Source organism: Theobroma cacao, chromosome 8 (assembly GCF_053813885.1).
Source record: "Theobroma cacao isolate CCN51 chromosome 8, ASM5381388v1, whole genome shotgun sequence".
Classification (NCBI taxonomy): domain Eukaryota; kingdom Viridiplantae; phylum Streptophyta; class Magnoliopsida; order Malvales; family Malvaceae; genus Theobroma; species Theobroma cacao.
Genome location: NC_142646.1, coordinates 10789727 through 10812577, shown reverse-complemented (window position 1 = coordinate 10812577; position 22851 = coordinate 10789727). Strand labels below are relative to the sequence as shown.

At 35.0% G+C, this 22851-nt stretch overlaps 1 protein-coding gene across 3 annotated transcripts; it reads right to left on the bottom strand.

Annotated features, from left to right (window-relative positions):
- Positions 1-11945: 11945 nt before the first annotated feature.
- On the bottom strand, positions 11946-20932 carry UGT80B1 (UDP-Glycosyltransferase superfamily protein). Of its 3 annotated transcripts, none has more exons than XM_007019460.3 (16): positions 20691-20932; positions 19626-20175; positions 18782-18927; positions 18445-18468; positions 18098-18343; positions 17661-17772; positions 16591-16761; positions 16385-16448; positions 16133-16190; positions 15846-16023; positions 15246-15376; positions 14698-14800; positions 14029-14105; positions 13745-13792; positions 13408-13557; positions 11946-12410 (listed from the first exon to the last, which is right to left on the bottom strand). In XM_007019460.3, the coding sequence occupies exons 2-16, from the start codon at positions 19891-19893 to the stop codon at positions 12201-12203; spliced, it is 1986 nt and encodes a 661-aa protein (XP_007019522.2). In that variant the 5' UTR covers positions 19894-20175; positions 20691-20932; the 3' UTR covers positions 11946-12200. The 3 variants fall into 3 exon arrangements, with proteins under 3 accessions (XP_007019522.2, XP_017981693.1, XP_017981694.1); XM_018126204.2 differs by lacking the exon at positions 20691-20932 and adding an exon at positions 20267-20414; XM_018126205.2 differs by lacking the exon at positions 18445-18468.
- Positions 20933-22851: the final 1919 nt, after the last annotated feature.

Below are 22851 nucleotides of genomic sequence, written 5' to 3'. Positions count from 1 at the left end.
TAAATTTATTTATAAAATAATAAATAAGAAAAAATATATTTAAGAAATCAAATAAATAATTAAATAATAATAATAACAATAACAAGGATAAGTGAATGAGAAGAATAAAATAAAAAAAGAGAAAGAAATAGTTATATTATAAATATATTTAGATAGTTGTAAATATAATATACATACAAAAATACATGATACAAATATAAAAAAATAATAATAAAAAAATGAATGAAAAAAATAAAATGATTATTTGAGAAATTCCACCTAAGAAAGGCAAAGAGTTGCTTTTTTTTAAGTGGATTTTTTTTGGGTGCAAAGTTCGAGACGAATTTTCATCGAAGGGTCGGGATAAATCCGAACTCTAAACTCCAATACCCGTTAAGTCAAATAGTCATTGTTAAAAAATAATATATATAAACAAATTTATATAATGTTGCATTTGAATTTAAATTAATATAATTAGTTAATGAGCTTAAATAAATATTACTAAATAAAGTTAATTTAATTGTTTAAAAATTAATTAATTATTTATTTGATAAGCTTTGTAATCAAGTAAAAATTTAATCAACAACGTTAATTAAAGGATATGGATTTAAATAGAAAACAAAAAAAATAATAAATATAAAAAATAATAAATAATCCATAAAAAAAATTATTATTAAACACATAATTGGGTGAATTATAAACCACCTAAGTCAATAAACGCGTGCATGTAGATATCATCATTTTATCCTGTCATAGCATCCACATTTATCTTGCAAATGGTGCGGGAGTTCCGATGATAGGATTTCCCCGAAGAGCTTGTAGAGACGAGTTCTTTCGGGGATATCTCTAGGTGAGAAAAATTTCGAGACTTCACCAAAACGTTGGGATGGTCTTCAAATGATTTTTCAATAAAAGATTACCGACCCCATTATTTAAAATAAACAAGTCATGACATCATTTTACGCTTGCATCATGTGCATACGTAAAACCAAATAAAAGACTCAGACAGTCAGTTTAATAGAAAATTAGTTAATAAGCGGGGACTAAATCAAAAGTAGGCTATAATAGGATAACTTAAGATTAAATGGTACCGTTCGAGAAACGGACGTCACGGAGATGTTAACCTTTCTCCGTGCGTAACCGCACTCCTGAACTTATCTCTGAAAAATGTGGATCAGTTCTCGTTCTTTTGACGGACCTAAAATTAATTTAGGACTTCGTCGATTAGAATCGGGTTAATAGGTGACCAATCACACCTAGATAAAAAAAAAAAGATTGGTGACGACTCCTAAACAGATTTATTTTCGCCAACGTTTAGCGGACGGGTTCTCAGACCCGCACATTGCGACAGATGGCGACTCCACTGTGGACATCGAGAGTTAAGCCATTAATTAATCATAAGTTATCTTAAGCCTTAAATAATTTACTGTTTTTCCTAGCATCAATTTTGCATATTTTTGTTTAATGCATTCATTTATTTTGCTATTATTACTTCACTATTTTTAATAATTGCGAGAAATTTAGGATAAGGGGAGTGTGAAATTATTGGTCCAAGGTTAGTATATTCCTTCTCACACACTACACATCTTGCATTCATGCATAAGCCTTCCACCCGGGCTTTGTCCTTAATTAGGATGGAGTTAAGTAGCTACGCTCTCGTGAGGTGATAACCTCCGCATGGGCTAGTGAAGACTCCCACTCAGGTCGAACCTAGTCCATTTGAAGCCTGTAATAGGTGAGGACTGGGGTGCCTTACTAGTCCGTGTGAGCCACAGTGAGGAGCGATTTGGAAACCTTTACCTCCATTTTCAACCCAAACTCAGCATGTAGAATACTGAGAGTCACCTTTGCTTAGGTAGAACTTCACCCGTGAGAATATACCTTTTGATTAGGTACACATGAAGGAATTTTCATAATCCCTTTATTATAAATTCTTCTCCGCAAAGTAATAAAGGTATCATATCATTAATTATTTTCATTCATCTTTTTTAATCAGAATAGCTTTTGGAATTCCTGTTTACTGTACTAACTTGAACTTTTTGCATATGCATGTTTGCATCATAATTTTGCATATAGGAAAAGTATGTCATCTGACAACCATTGACGGAGTAGATGCAAAAGATGACTCTTGAATTGTAACAAGAAACAATAGCTTATGCACTGAATTACTTTGTTGAGGGGTGTTATGTGACAGATACTTTTAGTACATGATCATTCATACGTGCATAAATCCTCATTTCATGACAATAAATATTTTCGCCTGTAAATAAAGATAAGGGGTTCATTTTTTCATTCATGCATGCATCTAATTCACGTTTATGATTACAATAAGGTTCCAAAAATAGACCAACCACCTAAGCCAAGTGACCAACGTGTCCATAATACGCGTCAGCGAGCAAGGATCATGGAAGAAGAACAAAGAGAGCGAATGGATAGAATGGAAAGAGCTCAAGAAGAAATGAGAGAACAGTTAGCAAAGATGATGGAATTGATGACAAGCCTAAGTAAAGGAAAAAGAGTTGCAGAAGAGTCAACTCCGTCAGAAAACCCACCAGCTCAAGACACTGGAAACCAAAGGGATGATCCACCTTATCCCCCAGGGTTCACTCCACCACATGCCCAAACCTCTCAAAGGGTCCACCCTCAAGCAATGCCATCCGTTTATTACAATGCACCACCCCCGATGGGCTATCAATCGACTCATGGGCAATTCGGGCCTTATTCTGGGATAAATTCTGCTGAACCAATACACATTCCAGATTTAGACGATCCAAAAGAGCAAGAAAAACTAAGAAAGGAGTCATCACAAACAAGAGAAAATGAAAAAGATCAGAAAAAGTACGATTTGTTGGAAGAGTGTCTTCGTGCTATCGAAGGAGTTGATAGGTTCGGTACCATGGATGCAACCGAACTATGCTTAGTGCCTGATGTACTAATCCTGGCCAAGTTCAAAGTTTTGAAATTTGAAAAATATGATGGAACAAAGTGTCTCATGGCACATATTACCATGTATTGTCGGAAGATGGCTGCACAGTCTCATGATGACAAGCTACTAATCCATTTTTTCCAAGACAGCTTGACTGGGTCCGCTACTCGATGGTACATACAGCTAGATCAAAATCGTATTAAGACTTGGAAAGATCTAGCAAGAACCTTCATAGCCCAATACAAACATGTGGCTGAATTAGCCCCTGATCGGTTGTCGTTGCAGACTATGGAAAAGAAGCAAAGTGAGAGCTTCAAGGAATATGTCCAAAGGTGGAGGGATACAGCATCGCAAGTTCAGCCACCTTTCACTGATAAAGAAATGACTGTGTTGTTCATAAACACACTCCGAGCTCCATTCTATGAACGATTGATCGGCAATGCAACAAAAAACTTTGCGGATTTGGTCTTATCTGGAGAAATAATAGAAGGAGCTATCAAAAGTGGGAAAATTAAAGGGCATAAAGTTACCAGCTCAAAAAAATGGAGTACGCTCAAGAAAAAAGAAGAGGATGTGCAAGCAGTCGCTCATGACAGCCAACAAGCCCACAACTTTAGCCCATATCACATATACCCCCCATACCAACCCTTCTATCCGAGCATAGGCAACATCACACAAAACCCATATGTGTACCAACCTGCCCCACAACCAACATTTCAGACCAATGTTCTTCCACAAGCTCCACCACCAAGACCGGTAGTTTCAACCAATAATTTTGGTCATGGTCAAAGAGGACCTAAAACTACCCTAGAAAAACCAAAGTTTGATCCTATTCTAATCATTTACACTACATTGTTGCCACAACTCATAGAAAATCGACTCCTTACTCGAACCCCTTTAGAACCACTCCGACCACCTTTTCCGAAGTGGTATGACCCGAATGCGCATTGTGATTATCATTTTAGAATTCAAGGACACTTCACGGAGAATTGTACGGCATTAAAACATAAGGTACAAGCGCTCATTAAGGCAAGACTTTTAAATTTTGCTAAAAAGGATAATTCAAATATTGATGGAAATCCCTTGCCTAACCATGGAGGTCCGACAGTGAATGCAATACATGAAGAGATGATTCGAAGGGTGAAAAAGAATGTCGACGAGATTCAAACGTCGATGGATAGAGTGTTTGAGGCGTTGTCCAAAATAAAAGCCATCACTTCAGAACCGATAGAGATAAAAGAAGTAGGACATGATCTCACCCTTTCTTGCAAATTCCATATGGGGGTTGTTGGACATTCCATTCAAAATTGTGATGGCTTTCGTCTTAAGTTGCAAGAGTTAATGGATTTGTCAAAAATCGAGTTTTATGAAGAAGGTGAGGAGGAAGAATTTTGGAAAAAGACAATTCCCTTATTGTATGAAACCTTTCGATCCGTGGGGTGCAAGGCATCGGACGAGGTCAATTAGGTTCCACGGATGTTTGGTGAGCTATCAATCCATATGATCAAAGATGAAGAACCTAACGAGAAGGTCCCTGTGGTGTATCCAGTACTGCCAGGAGAGGAGCTAAGCAATTGGACAGCCACGGAATTGCCCATCATCTTTAAGTCTTCCGAAATGTAATGAACAATTTTATCTAAATGCCTATGCCCAAGGGTGTTAAGAGTAATTTTTTGTTTGAGTATGGCTTTCTGTTACCTTCATCATTTAAATAAATGACAATGCATAATGTGTTTCATAATTCATCAACCTTTTTGCATATTTCCTGTCATCTATTCTTTTAGCCAATAAATACTTGCCCATACACGTGTCTAATTTTACCTGTTTGCAGGTCTTTAAATAATGAACATGAAGACAATCTAGACAACGATTTGAATATCGATTTTGAGATGATTCCGAACATTGATGAATTGAAAAATGAAGAGGAGGTGGATGACTATGGCTTACCCCCTGATTTGTCGAGAATGTTGGAACAAGAGGAAAGGGAGATTTTACCTCATCAGGAACTCACAGAAATGATTAACCTCAAAAATGGGAAAGAAAAGAAAGAGGTTAAGATTGGCACCTCGCTGTCATCTAATGAATGATAGAAGCTAGAAGAACTACTTCGTGAATATGTGGTTGTGTTTGCTTGGTCATATCAGGACATGCCGGGTCTTAATACTGACATTGTTGTCCACAAGTTGCCTTTGAGACCAGATTGCAAGCCTATTAAACAGAAGTTGAGAAGGATGAAGCCAGAAATGTTGCTGAAGATTAAAGAAGAAGTAAAGAAGCAATTTGACGCTAGTTTCTTGGAGGTGGCCAAGTATCCTGAATGGGTCGCTAATATAGTCTCGGTTCCTAAGAAGGATGGAAAATTTTGAATGTGCGTCGATTACAGGGATTTGAACAGAGCGAGTCCGAAGGATAGCTTTCATTTGCCACATATTGATACTCTTGTGGACAACACAGCAAAGCATGCTTTGTTCTCATTTATGGATGGTTTTTCTGGTTACAATCAGATCAAGATGGCACCCGAAGATATGGAAAAAACAACATTCGTAACCATGTGGGGAACGTTTTGTTACAAAGTAATGCCATTTGGATTGAAGAATGCAGATGCTACCTACCAAAGGGCAATGGAAGCTTTGTTTCACGATATGATGCATAAAGAGATAGAGGTATATGTGGATGACATGATTGCAAAATCTCATAGAGAAAGGGATCATACTGTCAATCTCAAGAAGCTGTTCGAGAGATTGCGAAAGTTTCAGCTCAAGTTGAATCCTGCAAAATGCATTTTTGGTGTAACTTCTGGAAAATTGTTGGGGTTCATAGTAAGTGGAAAAGGAATTAAAGTGGACTCGGATAAAATACGAGCTATTCAATAGCTACCACCTCCCAAAACTGAGAGGATTTTTAGGGAGGTTGAATTACATTGCTCAATTTTTATCCCAATTCACCTGCAAATGTGATCCAATCTTCAAGCTGCTTCGAAAACGAGACCCAGGAGAGTGGAATGAAGAATGTCAAATAGCCTTTGATAAAATCAAAGAATATCTCACAAATCCACTGATGTTGGTGCCACCGACGGCTGAAAAACCTCTTATTTTGTATTTGACTGTGAACAAGAATTCTATGGGATGTGTACTGGGACAACATGATGGAACTGGGAAGAAAAAACAGGCCGTATATTACTTGAGCAAGAAATTCACGGAGTATGAGTCCAAATACTCTGCGCTCGAAAAGATGTGTTGTGCGTTAACATGGACCGTCTAGAGGCTCAGACAATATATGTTGTATCACACAACATGGTTGGTGGTAAAATTAGATCCCATCAAGTATATTTTTTAAAAACCCTTCCTGTCTGAAAGAATAGCTCAATGGCAAGTGCTATTGTCTGAGTATGATATTGTGTGTGTCCCAAAATTCAATCAAAGGGAGCGCCATCGCTGATTTCCTCATAGATCGAGCTAATGAGGATTATGAATCTGTAAGTTTCGATTTTCTAGATGAAGAGTTGATGGCCGTCTTGCACATAGAAAAGGGCCTTCCCAATGAATTTAATCCATGGAAGATGTATTTTGATGGAGCATCCAATGCTTTGGGGCACGAAATCGGGGCAGTGTTGATTTCTCCAAATGGAAAGTACTATCTAGCCACGACGAGATTGAATTTCAATTGTACTAATAATATAGCGGAGTATGAGGCATTGGTAATGGGATTACAAGCAGCAATCGAGATGAAGGCTAACATGATAGATGTTTACGGAGATTCGGCTTTGGTGATATGTCAAATAAGAGGCGAATGGGAAACTAGAGATTCTAAACTAGTTCCATATAAAAAGATGGTTATAGAATTAAGCAAACAGTTCAAAGAAATCAGCTTCAACCATTTGCCTCGAGAAGAAAATCAGATTGCTGATGCTTTGGCCACTCTCGCAGCAATGTTCAGAATAAAAGAAGCGACTGATGTATGCCCTTTTGATTTAGAAGTTCGTGAAGTCTTCACACACTGCTTGAATGTTGAGGAAGAGGTTGATGGTAAGCCGTGGTATCATGATATCATGCAATACATCAAGCACCAGGCATATCCTGAGAATGTCACGGACAATGACAAACGAACTCTTAGAAGATTAGCAATGGGTTTCTTCTTTAGCGGAGAAATGCTCTACAAAAGGAGTTGAGATCAAGTACTTTTGAGATGTGTGGATGTTACGGAAGCCAACAAAATAATGAAAGAAGTCCAAGAAGGAACTTGTGAAGCTCATGCTAATGGACATATGTTGGCTAGACAAATTATGAGAGTTGGTTATTATTAATTGACATTGGAATCAGATTGCATAAACTTTGCTCGAAAATGCCACAAGTGTCAAGTTTACGCAGATAGAATCCATGCTCCACCATCCCCATTACACGTTTTCACAACGCCTTGGCCATTTTCAATGTGGGGAATGGATGTGATTGGGCTTATTACGCCAAAAGCCTCTAATGGACATCGATTCATATTGGTGGCCATCGATTATTTCACGAAATGGGTAGAAGCAGCTTCCTATGCCAATGTGACACAAAAGGTGGTGTGCAGGTTCATCCAAAGGGAGATCATATGTCGATATGGGCTTCCAGAAAGGATCATTACTGATAACGCAAGCAATTTGAATGGTGCGATGGTGAAGGATGTTTGCGCTAAATTCAAGATCAAGCATCATAACTCGACAACTTACCGTCCAAAGATGAACGAAGCGATAGAGGCAGCCAACAAAAACATCAAAAAGATTATCGAAAAGATGACTAAAGTTTATAAAGACTGGCATGAGAAACTTCCTTTTGCCTTGCATGCATATCAAACTTCTGTGCGTACCTCCACCGAGGTAACTCCGTGCTCATTAGTATATGGTACAGAAGCAGTTCTACCTGTTGAAGTAGAAATCCCATCACTGAGGGTGTTGATGAAAACAGAATTGGAAGATGCTGAGTGGGTCCGCTCCCGTTATGAATAGTTGAATCTGATTGAGGAGAAAAGGCTTGCGGCTCTTTGTCATGGCCAGATGTACCAACGAAGGATGATGAGAGCATACAAGAAAAAAGTTCATCCCAGGCAGTTCCGAGAAGGAGAGTTGGTTCTCAAGAGAATACTCCCTAATCAAACTGATTTTCGGGGAAAGTGGATGCCGAATTGGGAAGGGCCATATGTGGTAAAGAAGGCTTTTTCAGGAGGAGCTTTGATTTTGGCTAACATGGATGGGGAAGATTTGCCTAATCCGATAAATGCGGATGCAGTGAAGAAGTACTATGCTTAAAAAAAACGAAAGGGGTTCGTGTTGAAAACCCGAAAAGGGCAGCTCATACCTAAAGGAGGAGGCTCATGCTGAAAACCCGAAAAGGGCGGCTTGAGGCTGAAAAGCAGGAAGTTAGAATGAAATTTGAAGATGTCAGCCTAAATGAAACACAACATTGAGGTAGAAATACCCTACGAATGGAGCTCCACAATTTCACAAAACAGTGGAAGCTAAGGAGTTTGCAACCTACAGATTTGCTCAAAGCATCGATCAAGGACAATTCTTGAAGTCGAATATCATATTGTTTTCTCTTAGTGGTCTGAGTGTTCATTACTTAAAGATCTAATGTTTGCTTTGTAAATTCTTTTTGCCTTGGATTATTTAACTTCTCATATATGAAATTCTCCTTCACTTCTTTATTTTAATCCTTTTGTTCTTTGCTATCCCATGATTTCACATAATGACTGTCATAGAAATGAATGATGACTGGTGAAAGAAATAAACTAATTAAGCAAGAAATTACACTCATTATTCAACAAAAGACTTGATGATGAGAAAAAGGAATGGTAGATTTTTTAAACTTGAGTAAAAAAAAAAGAGAGAGGGGGTCAAATGTCAAAAAGAAGAGGGCAAGCCCAAGGAAAATCAAGAATGTCGGCCAATGAAGAAGGGCACCAGGCGAAGGTCATTGAAAGCTGCAATGGAAAATTGGATGAAGCAAAAGAAAAGTCTTGGAACCTTAATGAATCATAAACATGAAAAGCATTCTATCATGTCAACCATGCATACATGCCTAGCCATGCACTCGACAAGAATCAAAATTAATTCATGTCCCAAACTTCGAAAGTAGGAATCCACCTGACCTAAAGTGGTGAGGTTGTAAAACTTTGATGGAAGGATTTGAGTCTCTCATTGTGATGTTAATCCAATTAAGTTGGCATTAAAGAATTAAATTGAACCTGTTTTGAGATAGGTCTAACCTAGATTAAGTCTAAGAATTTCAATTTTTAAATCGAACCTGTTGTGAAATAGGTCGAACCTAGATTAAGTTTAGGAATTTTAATTTTTAAATCGAACCTGTTGTGAGATAGGTCGAGCCTAGATTAAGTCTAAAAATTTCAATTTTTAAATCGAACCTGTTGTGAGATAGGTCGAGCCTAAATTAAGTTTAGAAATTTCAATTTCGTTTAAATCGAACCTGTTGTGAGATAGGTCGAGCCAAGATTAAATCTAGGAATTTCAATCGAATTTGTTCTAATATGGCCAAGCCTAGATCAAGTCTAGAAATTTCATTTTTGTTTAAATCGAACTTATTTTGAGATGAGTCGAGCCTAGTTCGAATTGATTAAATCAACTAGCTTCGAGATAAGTCAAAAGTGGTGTCTACATCTTTGCACTATTCTTGATTCTCAAGAATGTACAAAGAGGGGCAACTGTAGACACCTCTAAAAATTAATTAATAATAAAATATAAAATAAAATAATATATATATATATATATATATATATATATATATATATATATATAAAAAAGAGGTACCCAGCCATCCCTTCCCTAACCACCATGAATGATGGGGCTCTGGCTACCAACTCTTTGGTGCCAAACCCCATTGTCGAGTTGTCCAAATTTTTGGACAACCCAACTTTTAAGCATACCACATGCAAAAAAGGGAGGGGGGGATTTTGAAGCCAAAAAAACTCAGCCAAAAAGCCAAGAAAGATTTCGAAAAAAAAACCGATCCATCCCCTGCAAAAAAAAAAAGTCCACCAAAAAAACTGAAACACTCACACAAAAAAAAAAAGCCACAATCAAACACAAAAAAAATAGAGTAAAAAGAAAAAAAAAAGAAGAGGGAGAGAGAAGAGGAGAAGAATGCGACGTCGACAGGGAGAAAGGAGAGAAAGAGAATGAGAAAGAAAAAAAGAGGAAAAAGAAAGGAGAAACCAGCGGGGGAAAGAAAGGAGAAGAAAGAGAAAGAAAGAAGAAAGAGAAAAGAAAAAGAAAGAGAGAAGAAAGGGGGAGCGGCTGGGAGAGAAAGAAAGAAAGAGAAAGAAAGGAAAGAAAGGAAAGAAAGAAAAAGGAAAAGAAAGAAAAGAAAAAGAAGACAAAGCAAGCCGACCAAGATATAAGACAAGAAAAAGAAATTGTGGGCTCTTGAATTCATCTAGGCTTCATTGGACTCAAAATTAGGTAAGTTTTGCATCTTTTGTTATTTGGGTTATTATATTATTATTAGTATTAATTTTATTAGCATTCAATGTAGTTTTTACAAAATTATAAATGTATTTATAAAATAATAAATAAGAAAAAATATATTTAAGAAATCAAATAAATAATTAAATAATAATAATAACAATAACAAGGATAAGTGAATGAGAAGAATAAAATAAAAAAGAGAAAGAAATAGTTATATTATAAATATATTTAGATAGTTGTAAATATAATATACATACAAAAATACATGATACAAATATAAAAAAATAATAATAATAATAATAATAATGAATGAAAAAAATAAAATGATTATTTGAGAAATTCCACCTAAGAAAGGCAAAGAGTTACTTTTTTTTAAGTGGATTTTTTTGGGTGCAAAGTTCGAGACGGATTTTCACCGAAGCATTGGGATAAATCCGAACTCTAAACTCCAATACTCGTTAAGTCAAATAGTCGTTGTTAAAAAATAATAGATATAAAAAAATTTATATAATGTTGCATTTGAATTTAAATTAATATAATTAGTTAATGAGCTTAAATAAATATTACTAAATAAAGTTAATTTAATCGTTTAAAAATTAATTAATTATTTATTTGATAAGCTTTGTAATCAAGTAAAAAATTAATCAACAACGTTAATTAAAGGATATGGATTTAAATAGAAAACAAAAAAATATAAAATATAAAAAATAATAAATAATCCATAAAAAAATATTATTAAACACATAATTGGGTGAATTATAAACCACCTAAGTCAATAAACGCGTGCATGTAAATATCATCATTTTATCTTGTCATAGCATGCCACATTTATTTTGCAAATGGTGCGGGAGTTTCGATGATAGGATTTCCCCGAAGAGCTTGTAGAGACGAGTTCTTTCGGGGATATCTCTAGGTGAGGAAAATTTCGAGACTTCACCAAAGCGTTGGGATGGTTTTCGAATGATTTTTCAATAAAAGATTACCGACCCCATTATTTAAAATAAACAAGTCATGACATCAATTTACACTTGCATCATGTGCATACGTAAAACCAAATAAAAGACTCAAGCAGTCAGTTTAATAGAAAATTAGTTAATAAGCGGGGACTAAATCAAAAGTAGGCTATAATAGGATAACTTAAAATTAAATGGTACCGTTCGAAGAACGGATGTCACGGAGGTGCTAACCTTTCTCCGTGCGTAACCGCACTCCCGAACTTATCTCTAAAAAACGTGGATCAGTTCTCGTTCTTTTGACGGACTTAAAATTAATTTAGGACTTCGTCGATTAAAATCGAGTTAATAAGTGACCAATCACACCTAAATACAAAAAAAAAGATTGATGACAACTCCTAAACAGATTTATTTTCACCAACGTCTGACGGACGCATTCTCGAACCCACACGTTACGACATTACCTTCATTATATTTTAATCATTATTTTGTTCATTTTTCTTACAATCACATTATTTGCAATCACATTATCTATAATCATATTGTATTGTAAAGTACTAAACGCTACCTTAATGAAAAGAAGCAAGATCGGCGAAATGCCAATGCAATTAATGACCAAAAGAAAAGGAACTAAACAACCAACGAAAAGGTATATATTATCAAAGCTTAATCTATCAGTACTATAACTTCTAAATTTTACAAATGGTGACAGAAGAAAGCCTAATGCTATTACACACTCTACGGCAGAAATCTACACTGGTATGCAGTTCCATTTTCTCAAATTTTTTCAAAGCCATGAATGTAATGAAAAACCACTCACAAAAAATGATGTAATTGGGAAAAAAAATTAACAAATAACTCATCTGTACAAACACTGTAAGATATTCTATGAATTCCACAAACTACAAGGAAGGCAGCACAATCTTCCAATTTGAAGAAAGAACCACTGTAAAGCGTTTGGATGATCATTTTCCTCCGAGGGTGTGGTAGACAATGGTAGCTCCGAAGGTAAATGCCGGTGAAATGCATCAACTGCAGCTGCAACACCGTCTTCATTTTCTATCAATTTCGCTAACTCCAATGTGTGGGACTTCACCTGAGAGAAATTGAGTTCCAATGAAAAGCCTGAACTTGTATCTAGCAATATTATCATGGCATATGGAGGGTATGACTCCATGTCTCAGAAAACAGTTCAGTAAAGAGGGAATCCTAAGCTACTGATCAAAAATTCATCAGCTGGAAGGATAAAGCTGAAAATGCGGAGCTTTTATTCACAGAGCAAGTATGAGGGCACTCTTGCAGTAAGATAATTCAGATCACCACTCCAAATGGAGAAAAAAAGAAAGCCGTTTCTAAGCCCTTTATTTTCATGATTTTCCACTACAAACAGAAATGGCACTTATAAATGCTCTCTTTTAACTCATGTTGGCAATATCATAACTTGCCTCTCCTGAATTGCTGAAGCCCAAGTTCTGGATGTTCCAGCTACAGAAGATGGGCGTGAAGGGTCTAAATGCAGGTTTGCTGCGAAGCATTTTTCTTCATTTAGCTTTTCAACTTTCTCTCCTTTTTTCAGGAAAGAAATTAATTTCATCTATGAGCCTCCTGATAGTAGAGGTGCATACCCATGCTCGATATATTCCCCAAGTTTTTTTGACAATTATACTCTTCAAAAGTTGAAATCTTCTTCTGAGTTTCAGAATATTTGATTGAATATATCTTTTTGACACTAAATAGTAGGTTATATTTCAAATGCAGCATAAGAGTAACAATGTGTATTTTGACTGCTGCAAAGAGAGTATGCATAAATTTTTTTTCCAGAATCTTGTATAATGTTTATGCATCCATACAACTAAGGAAAAAAATCACCAGCAATCCTGGCGCCAAGTTAAATGAGACATTTTGTAGGATGGAAGTAACTATTCTCATAACTGATAAGATAACACAACATTTTGACAATAAATAATTATAGCATAATTACCTTGGCATCCATCAATTATATATCAAGGAGATGATGGTGCAATCAATTTTATAAGTGATTTTTAAAGCAATTAATCACAGTAACTTAGGCCAGCGAAAGCTACTGGAGTTACCTCTGGCTGGAGCATAAATCTTATAGCATTTGAAAGGTTCTCGACACTGAGCTGCGATATTGGTATTGGTGCAGGTCCAAGCCCTCTCTGGTGTACTCTATCACCCCAAAAGAACTGATCTCCAAAGAATGGCACTATGGTTGTTGGACACTATAAAATTAACAAATATATAAGATCCCATTAGAAGTTCAAATTTAGTAGCTTTGAAACAAGATATCGCTCAATCATATAAATTAAGGACTAGAAAAACTTATAACCAAAACAAAACAAAAAATATATATATTTACGAATGCAATAAAAATGTTTACACTAAAAGCTGAGTTAAAAAGAAAATTACCCCAGCTTTAAGTCCTGTGGCTGTGGTTCCAGCACCACCATGATGAACCTGCATATTTGTGGAAATAGTGCTTCCAGTTAAGACATTCTTAAGAGACAAACCATATACAAATCAAAAAGACTATGAAATCTTCATCATTTCACACTATTGCTACATTCAGGTGATACTATCCCTGATATCTGGTAGTTTTTCAATTCCCACAAAATCATATTGCAGTAGTTACATCTAAGCACATCAAAGAATTCCCTCAAATTATCGAACATAGAGTAGAACTAAGTACTTACCACGGCAGAACATTGAGGAAACAACCAATCATGAGGGCAGTCTTCCAGGAGGAAAACATTCTCAGGAACTTCTGTAACTGCAGGACAAATAATCTATAAGAAAAAGAGGCCAATCATTCTAAATACTAGTACATGTCATATAATGGACAGGGCTTTATATACTTAACAATGGGAACTTTCATATCATGAAGTTATCAATTACAAGCTCCATAGATTAGCACTTACAAGAACATATAGTTCACTTGTCAACATGTTTAATTCAGTAACAGTTGAAAATCAGTCGAGACCATTTTGAAAATCGAAATACAGGTATAAAAAATCACATTGATTACATACAAAGGCAGATGCAGATCTTAGAAGAGTCCCTAAGTTCCTATTCCTTGATTCAAGGTAGCACTTAAACTTACTAAAAAAAGGAAAGAAAAAATACAAAAAAAAAAATCACAAGTTGATGACAAAATTAAACTGGTCTTATATTGACAAAGTAAACAAGAAGAAGATCAAATCAGAAACCACAATGTACCCAAAGAGAAATTAGAAAGCACAACAAGTACCCCAGAAAAAGATCTAAAACCACAACCAAAAAGAAAACATTTCATAACCAAAATCAGCACTCAAGACATCACCAGGTAAGGAAAACAGAACAATAAACAAAATGAAGTTACTTACAGTGCCCTAGATCTCCCCAACCTCGGTCAATTATTCCTCTTTGTCCTGTATCTTTTAATGCCTCCAAAATAATATCTGTTGTTTTCCTGGAATCTTGAAGAGGCTTCACAGGCAAGAACAGAACATTTATTAGAATCTTAAAATTTCATGAAAAATAAAAAAGCATTGTATCAATTCTACATATTCGATAAATAGTTCATCAATTCTTAGGAATTGCATCAAAGATATTATACCCAATCTCCATAATAGTCAATCAAAGTCCAATGAACAGAGTGTCAATCCCATCTAAGCTTCTTTCATTGAAACTATCAGGCAGGGTGTATGTGCATATGCACGCACATGTATGCACATGCACAAACACATTTTTAGAGATAAAATGCTTTGATAACCTCGTAATATTACATTTTTTATCTTAGATCAATCCTTTTTAAATCATTTCGAAAGAACCTCAGCAACCATGACATGTTCTCATAATTCTTTTTAAATAAAAAGACAAGATAGATTATACAATTAAGTCTTCTACACCTCCATTCAAAGAATTATCATACCATGCTTCCAAATCCAATATATATGGGTTGCGATCCTTTCTGAATCCACTGCACAAACTCTTCTTGAGGTTGATACTTTGACCCCAAGTTCAAAAAACAGTAACCAACAACATCAACCAAGGGACCCCAATCTGCACATTGTTTAATAATAAAGTAAGCTACAGGGCACTTACCACTATTAGAATGACTCACATTCTGAAAACAGAAAGAAGCACATGGGTAGGGTACAAACATAAGAAAGACAAAATTTACACTTTGCAGTATTCCAGATGATGGATACCACATCAAACAATATCTTGTGCAAATGAATGTTAAAGTTTCAGAAGAGGAAAAAGAAGAAATTCTATTAGAATGGCTGACAATAGAAAGAAGCATACTAGTAGGGCACAAACAGAAGAAATATAAAATCAACACTTCACATAATAGCAGATATGGGATGCCACACATTGCATGAAAGAACATTGAAGTTTAAAAAAAGGAGAGAGATAAGAACTTCTCACATATCTTCTTTCAGTTCAAGAATTTCTTATATGTAGAAATTGTATCATCATTTTAAGAAGAATATTCATTAAAAAGCACAGCATCTGATAACATCACTACCTTTCGGCTTCGGCACAAGATGAGAACTCCACATGTAGCCAGTTGGCAAATGAGATATTGATCCATGGTATGTACTGAAGTATGCAATAGGAGCAAGCTTCAGCTTCTTTTTTCTGAAGTCATTAATGTATCCCCTTATGCCCCACCATATCAGTAGGTCCACAACAATATAGGAAAGCTGAATCCAACAACAACAAAGAGGAATGGACAGATTGGTCATTGAAAGTTGTTCAATGGTTCGTTCATATGAGAAAAGAAAAGAAAGCGAGCCCAAACCAAGGACATACCCAGTATCCAGCACTCTGAGGTACACGTGCCAATGGATGAGGAAATTCACATGTTGGCCTGCCTATTCAAAACAGAAGTGAGTAGATAAAACCTAACAGATTTTTCCTCAATTTTTACAAACTTTCAGTTCATCAGTGTATATAAGCAAGTACCCCGTCCACCCTCTCCCCTAAAAAATGATAGAATTCTTTCAATTAAATTTAAAGAAAGGATATTGGAAGACAAATTGAAAAGGAAAACCCAAAACTCACGTCCAAGGCATTGTGAAGAATATGTGAAGGGGAACACCAAGCGCTTCTGCAACATGAGCATGTCCTGCATCCAAAAGAACATATATATTATTCAGAAAAATATCTTAAAGATGAGAATTTGCTCCTAACAAAATAAAGTTAGATGGAAATCAGAAATAATTTATTAAAACCGTTAGGTACTGAAAGAAAATAACATATGGACTCACCATATGCCGGTGGGTTTGCAATGATTGCCTGTGCTCTAAATGGCAGACCCGTTTCTATATCTGGCTCCGTGCATGCTGGAAGAAGAGATTCAATAATGGCCTTCAGTTGCTTTCTCTGTATTGATATTTCTCCAGGTCCAGATGGGATAAAACCTTTATTTCTGGCCATATCTACAGCAAATAATCACTCCGTATCAACATCATACAAACAAATTAAGGGAAACGTAAATGCTTGAAAATGAAAAGCAAAAGAAAACAAAGAGAAAAATTATAACAATATAGTAAAATTCATAAAATGAGACATGTTCAGATACGTTAAGATCAAGCCAGATTTCAAAATCAATAAGAGTTCCAACAAATTGAGATTTTCATATGAGCCCAAGACAGACAACAAGCTGGTAGTCAGTTTGAATGAATACTAGAACATAAGGACTTAGTTCTTTAATACTTTTTTGGGTTGAGGGTGGGGATAGAAAGGGAAGCAAAGGGATAGGGAGTGGTACACTTTCTCTTGTTTGAAAAAACACTTTTATAGAAAGGAAAAGATTTGGAGGAGCGCATGTATCCCTCCAAAAGCCTCCAAAACTTCATTTTTTTCTTAACCCTCCAGAATGAGGGGATTTGGAGGGGAATAAAATTAAACTTTTTCATTCTAGAGACAAAATTGCCCTTCTTTTGACATTTTATCTATGTATATGATGCATACAATCATAAATGAAGACATAAGTTATCATTTCCTTCCTTCTCTACTCTTTAGCCAAACAAGGTTGATAACATGCCCCTTCCTTTCCTTTCCCTCTTCTTTTAAGCAATCCAAACAAGGTGAAGCTTACCCTTTCCTTCTCCCTCCATTTCCTCTCCTTCCCTTCCCCTTGTAGTTTCCAAACATAAACTTTGTCTATTAAATTAAAGGAAAACAAGTAAACAAGATGCAGTGCTTTTAGGTAAACATTCCATATCAGTTTGTTAACCACTGGCGAGGTGAAATTTGTTTTTAAAAGCTATCATCAACATAGATACCAACATAAATATGATAAATTGCAACAGTTTCCATGTCAGGGACCTCTTACATCCAGCCAAAACCCGAGGATCACCACCCAAAGGATAAAAGTCAATGCCAGCCGACTTTACAAAGCTGCTGAAATTAGCATGAGTTGCCAACCTAACATGATGACCAAACTCCTGCAAGAGAAAGTAAACAATCCATAAATTCAAAACAAATCAATTCTATGACAAGTATGGCTAAAATTAGTGATATGTAATCTATCATGTGTCAGTGCATCAAATTAGGATATGGATCGCCACAAGGCAATTTGGTGTCATAGGCATGGTTCAAGTTCATGCTCTGTGCCTCACGGATGCATTCAGCATATTTAATTCTGAAGAAAGTTAATTCTTTTTTGCTATATACCATAGGGCAGATTCCAAAACCATGAATACCTGGAAAGAGGGTTCACATGATAAATCAGTGACAATAAGGTGAATCAACAAATAATGTTAAACAAACCTGAAGTCTCTTTGCCATGGCCAAAAAAGTTTGTACATCTCCTCTTGTTCCAACCACAAGGATGGCAATTTTCAACCTTGGGATTGATTTATTGGTTTCATAGAAATAAGTATCATCAAGATCGAAAGATGTCCCTTCAAAGGAGGAAAGTTCCAACAGTTCTGAAGCTACAGGTGAACTTTTAGCTAGATCAACTTCTACTGTTCCGTCATTTTGAATTTTGACAAAGTTCACAATCAGTTTTTTCTGCAGAATGAACACCAAAAAGGGAAGGAATTGTGAACAACAAAAAGAAACAGTGTCATGATTCATGGTGAGAACATAAAGGCAAGGTGAAAAGGACAAACCCATCGTGTAAGTCTCTCAATCACCTGAAAGAATGATCACTTCATCAAGACAACCAACTTGCAAAAAGTAACATAGTAATAAAACACTCTATAGTTTCATGATTTCTTAATGAAGAGAAAACAAAAAGTCCCCTGGCCATAATTATCCTAGCTGCTGGCTTATGTCCAGACAGCAAAGTAATATAATTATAAGTCAGGAGCCAGCATCTAACATGCTTTTACACAAAAATCCCAGATATGCATGTTTCCAATTGTTTTGCAATTCATGCCAATCCATATATATGAGCAGGAAAGAAAATGTAAACTACAGACAAAAAAACGTCACTCTGTTATCTACCTTTTCAGTTTCTGAGAGTCTATCTATTTTTAGATCATGCCTTGGGGTCTTCTTCTCTGTCATTGACCTAGAGAATGTAATCTCATTGTCATCAATTAACAGGTTTCTAGGAGTGCCAACAGGTGCAGTGATACAATGATCCAAGCCTTCAAGAGAAAATGATTTGGCATCAGAATATTAAATTTAACAATGAGAAAAAAGAAAAGGAACATTACTCTTTCGGGCCAACTAGCATAAATCACATACACAATGACCCTTGTGCTTAAACTTCCATGTCTGTCTCTAGAAAATTTATCGAGGTTTAACTGAAGTTTGTTCATGTGGTCTATTTTCCCACAAAACAGGGTAATGGCATTATATAACAGATATTCCAAAATAAAAGGAAATGGGCGACCAAAATGTAAAGAGATATTTCTAGCCGTTTGAATAATGCTTAAGTACGATTATTTTCAGTTCAGAGTAACCTGTAATACTTTTCTTGCCACATACTCACGAACACAGTCCTGTCTGCAAATTAAATAAACATCTTGCTTATGCTTCCATGCTTGTTGATTATCATATTCAGCTAATATGGTTCATTTTCATAGATAACACGAAATGCCAAATGGGAGGCAAAAAGGTTCCACCCTTCATTTGTTACCTACTTCTCCAAATCAGACATAATAAAATGCTTGTACCATGAAGACATTAGAATAATTTAACCATAACAACTTAGAAAAGAGAATTGTAAAGTTTTAGCTCAAAGTTGGAGTTGAATAATAAATCTCAATTTCCTAGAAGAATTGGCAAGGAGCAACTCATACCAATGAGAAAAAGAAATGAGGACTTGATAAAAACCACTAACCTTTTCGGGGAGTAGACGTGACACTCAACTCTTTCGCCTTGGAAATCTCTAGAACTGATGACTTCCGTTCTGAACTTGACTTGTGATTCTCTTCCTCGTCAAAAGAACTTGAAAAGGATTGCTCATCAGAAGACCTATATTCCACTGTCACTGATTCATCTACTTCATCTGTGTGTTCACAGTCCTTAAGCACTCCCCTATTGCTGCTATTGCCAACATTTTCCTCTTGCAAATCTTTCAGTGGATGATCAACGCCATTGCTCCCCATTGTACCCAATGCAAATCTTCGATTACTAAACCCCCACCAAATCCTCCAAATTATAGTTCTTAATATCCTAATTTGACAACTCAGCAAACAAATGCCCCAAATGTGAAAGAATCAAATTCAAAAGTAAGACCCCACTATGACCATAACTCTTCAAGATTTAAAATTTAGCTGAATGACTAAAAACTTAATCACTAAGGAAAACCAAGATGACCCCAAAACTCTAAAACTCTTCAAACAACAGTTCCCACATATCTGAATCCTTAAATTTTCCAAACCTTACAGCTGCAAAAAGAAAAAAAAAACACAGTAAAAAAACAAAATTTGAAACACCCAGAACTAGAAAATTCAAGAAACGTCCCATTAGATCCAGAACCTTGAAAAGACTAAAATTTATAACTGCAATCGCCAGTGTAGACAAGAAAGGAATAACTAGTAGACGTTAAAGTCCAAAGTGATTATAAAACGAAATCAGGTCTTGGCTGTTAAAATCAACAAATACAATTGACCAAACTAAAGCAAAAAAAAAAAAGATGAAAAAGAAACAAAGTAAGCAAAGAACCAAGCACCCACCAGTCAAATTAACAAAACCACAGAACGTTAGGTGAACAAGAATTATACAAACCGTTTCTAACAGTAAACCAATGTAGTTTTAACAGAAATTAAGGAAAAGCTCACGTTTTCTAGCACCAAAGAAAAGAAAAAAACACTATTAAAACAAGGTGGGTAGCTGAACTGCTGAAGGCTTTGTATTAAATAGAGAACAAGCGAACCACTACTCATTAGTCAGTAGTACTCACCCCCATAAAATATCTGGTTCGTATCCTCAAAATCAAATATATAAACTGTATTTGTCAAGTAGTTTTAAAAGAAAAAGCAGAGAATTTGAAGGTAAAACAAATGAAGTTTCTGGGTTTGGGGTGGGGGGGTTTTGATTGATATTGGTTCTCGGACAAGAGAGAGAAGAGTTGAATTGTATCTGTGAGCGAGTGACTTTCTGTCGTGTAAGAAGAAGAAACTTCACTCTGTCTGGTCTCCGCTGACAAACTGATTTTCTTGGATTAATAAGATTCCCAAAAGCCTGTCAAATTTTACGGGTAGATTTTTAACTGTTTAAGGGCCAAAACCTTCTTTCTTTCGATAATTAATTCCAAGTCGCTCAAATATTTAAATTTATATACTAACTACAAATTTTCAAAAAAAATCCAAAAAAAAAAAAGGTAATAACACGAATTTACTTAAAATGTTAAAATTTTCTTTTTTTTTTATAACAAAAAGCATTATATTATTTCTGCTCAAATCACATTTCACTTTTAAAATTTATATTATTTATATATTTTTTCCTCTTCATTTTTTAATCATTTAGCTGAATTTGACTGGAAATTGGAGAAAAAAGGAAAAGAAAATTTTAGCTGAAAGGTCAGGTAAAAAAAATTAAAATACATGTTGGTGGAAAAAGCGAAACAATTAAAAAGATCATTTTCAAAAGAAATTATTATATTTAAACATGATAAAATGGATGTGAAATCTGAATTGGACTTTGATCAAATCCGAATTAATTAAAAAATTAAAAACATGAACTTAGAAGAATCAAAATTTACTGTTTAAATTATTTAAATTCAAAATTAATTGGCTTTAAAATTATACTAAATTGAATTTTAATACTAAAAATATGAAATTTAATTTTTAAGTTGATTATAGTTGAATCTAAAACGACCCAATATGGATGGGAAGTTGATCCTTTGTCTGAATTTAGAAAAGCGTATAAACCGGTGTGGAGATATGAATTCTATTTTTATTGTATGAAAAATTAATTTAATACGTGGAATATAAAAATTAAAGATTCTGACTAACGAATGGATATTCACTGGCACCGTTGAAATGATTTGGTGGGCCTGGCCCCACGCCCCATCATTTGCCCTTTCATTTTCCTTTTTTGACTTTTTCTTCTCGTAAGACTAAAAATAAAGATTGACCTGGAAATTACGTGGCATGATGGCAACGGCCACGAATTTGACACGTCATTACTAAAAAGTCCGTAACGGAAGGCATAAACGAAGCTCACGTCATTTCCTCTTTCCAGCTTGCGTTACTTAACACGGCGATGTGCTGTTTTTTGTTGGTCCAGGACGGCAAGTTATTTATACCATTTTTTATATTAAAATTAAAAGGCCATTAATGCCTACATTGCAACGACTAATAATATATTATCTCTCATTATCAGTGTCCCAAATTAATAATGATTATGATGTTATTGCCTTGATTTGAATTCATTTGCTTAAAGAATTTTATTCAATTTTTTTAAAAATAAATCATTTAAAAATATTCACGAATCTAATTACTTATCAAGCTTAATTTTGATCGAGTCTAGCATATGATTTTTAGATTTGAATATAATTTCAAAACCTTATTAAATTAATGAATAATATATTATCTTTTTGCAATGCAATCCTTCATGGAATTACTAAGTTTAAGTGGATCCCTTTATCCTTTACAATCTTTAAGGATATTAGTTGCAAAGTAAAGAGTAAAACACTTCATTCTAAAACTTTGTGTTTATTTAAAAAGTGAATATTTAATTTGGAAAGAAGATAATACATAATATTTGTTTTTCACCTGTGTCGCAAAGCAGTTGTACAAACTGTTAGTGTATTATTGTAGAGAAATGTTAATCAATGCTTATAAGCACTTGCACTCGTTAAGGTGAGACTCATAGAAGAATTTTGTAACTAATGAATTATCTTTTCTTCAATTTGACGAAAACTTAAGAAAAATATTATTTGTCCCGACATTTTTGTTCCATACCAATATAGTAAAAATTTATCCATTCATGTATTTATATATAATTTTCATGAATAGGTAGATCTCATTTCTGAATTTGTCCAATAAATTTTTGTCTCACTAGGTGGAATAAAAGGTTATGATAAAAGTGTTGGAACAAATACTATTTTTCATTTGAAT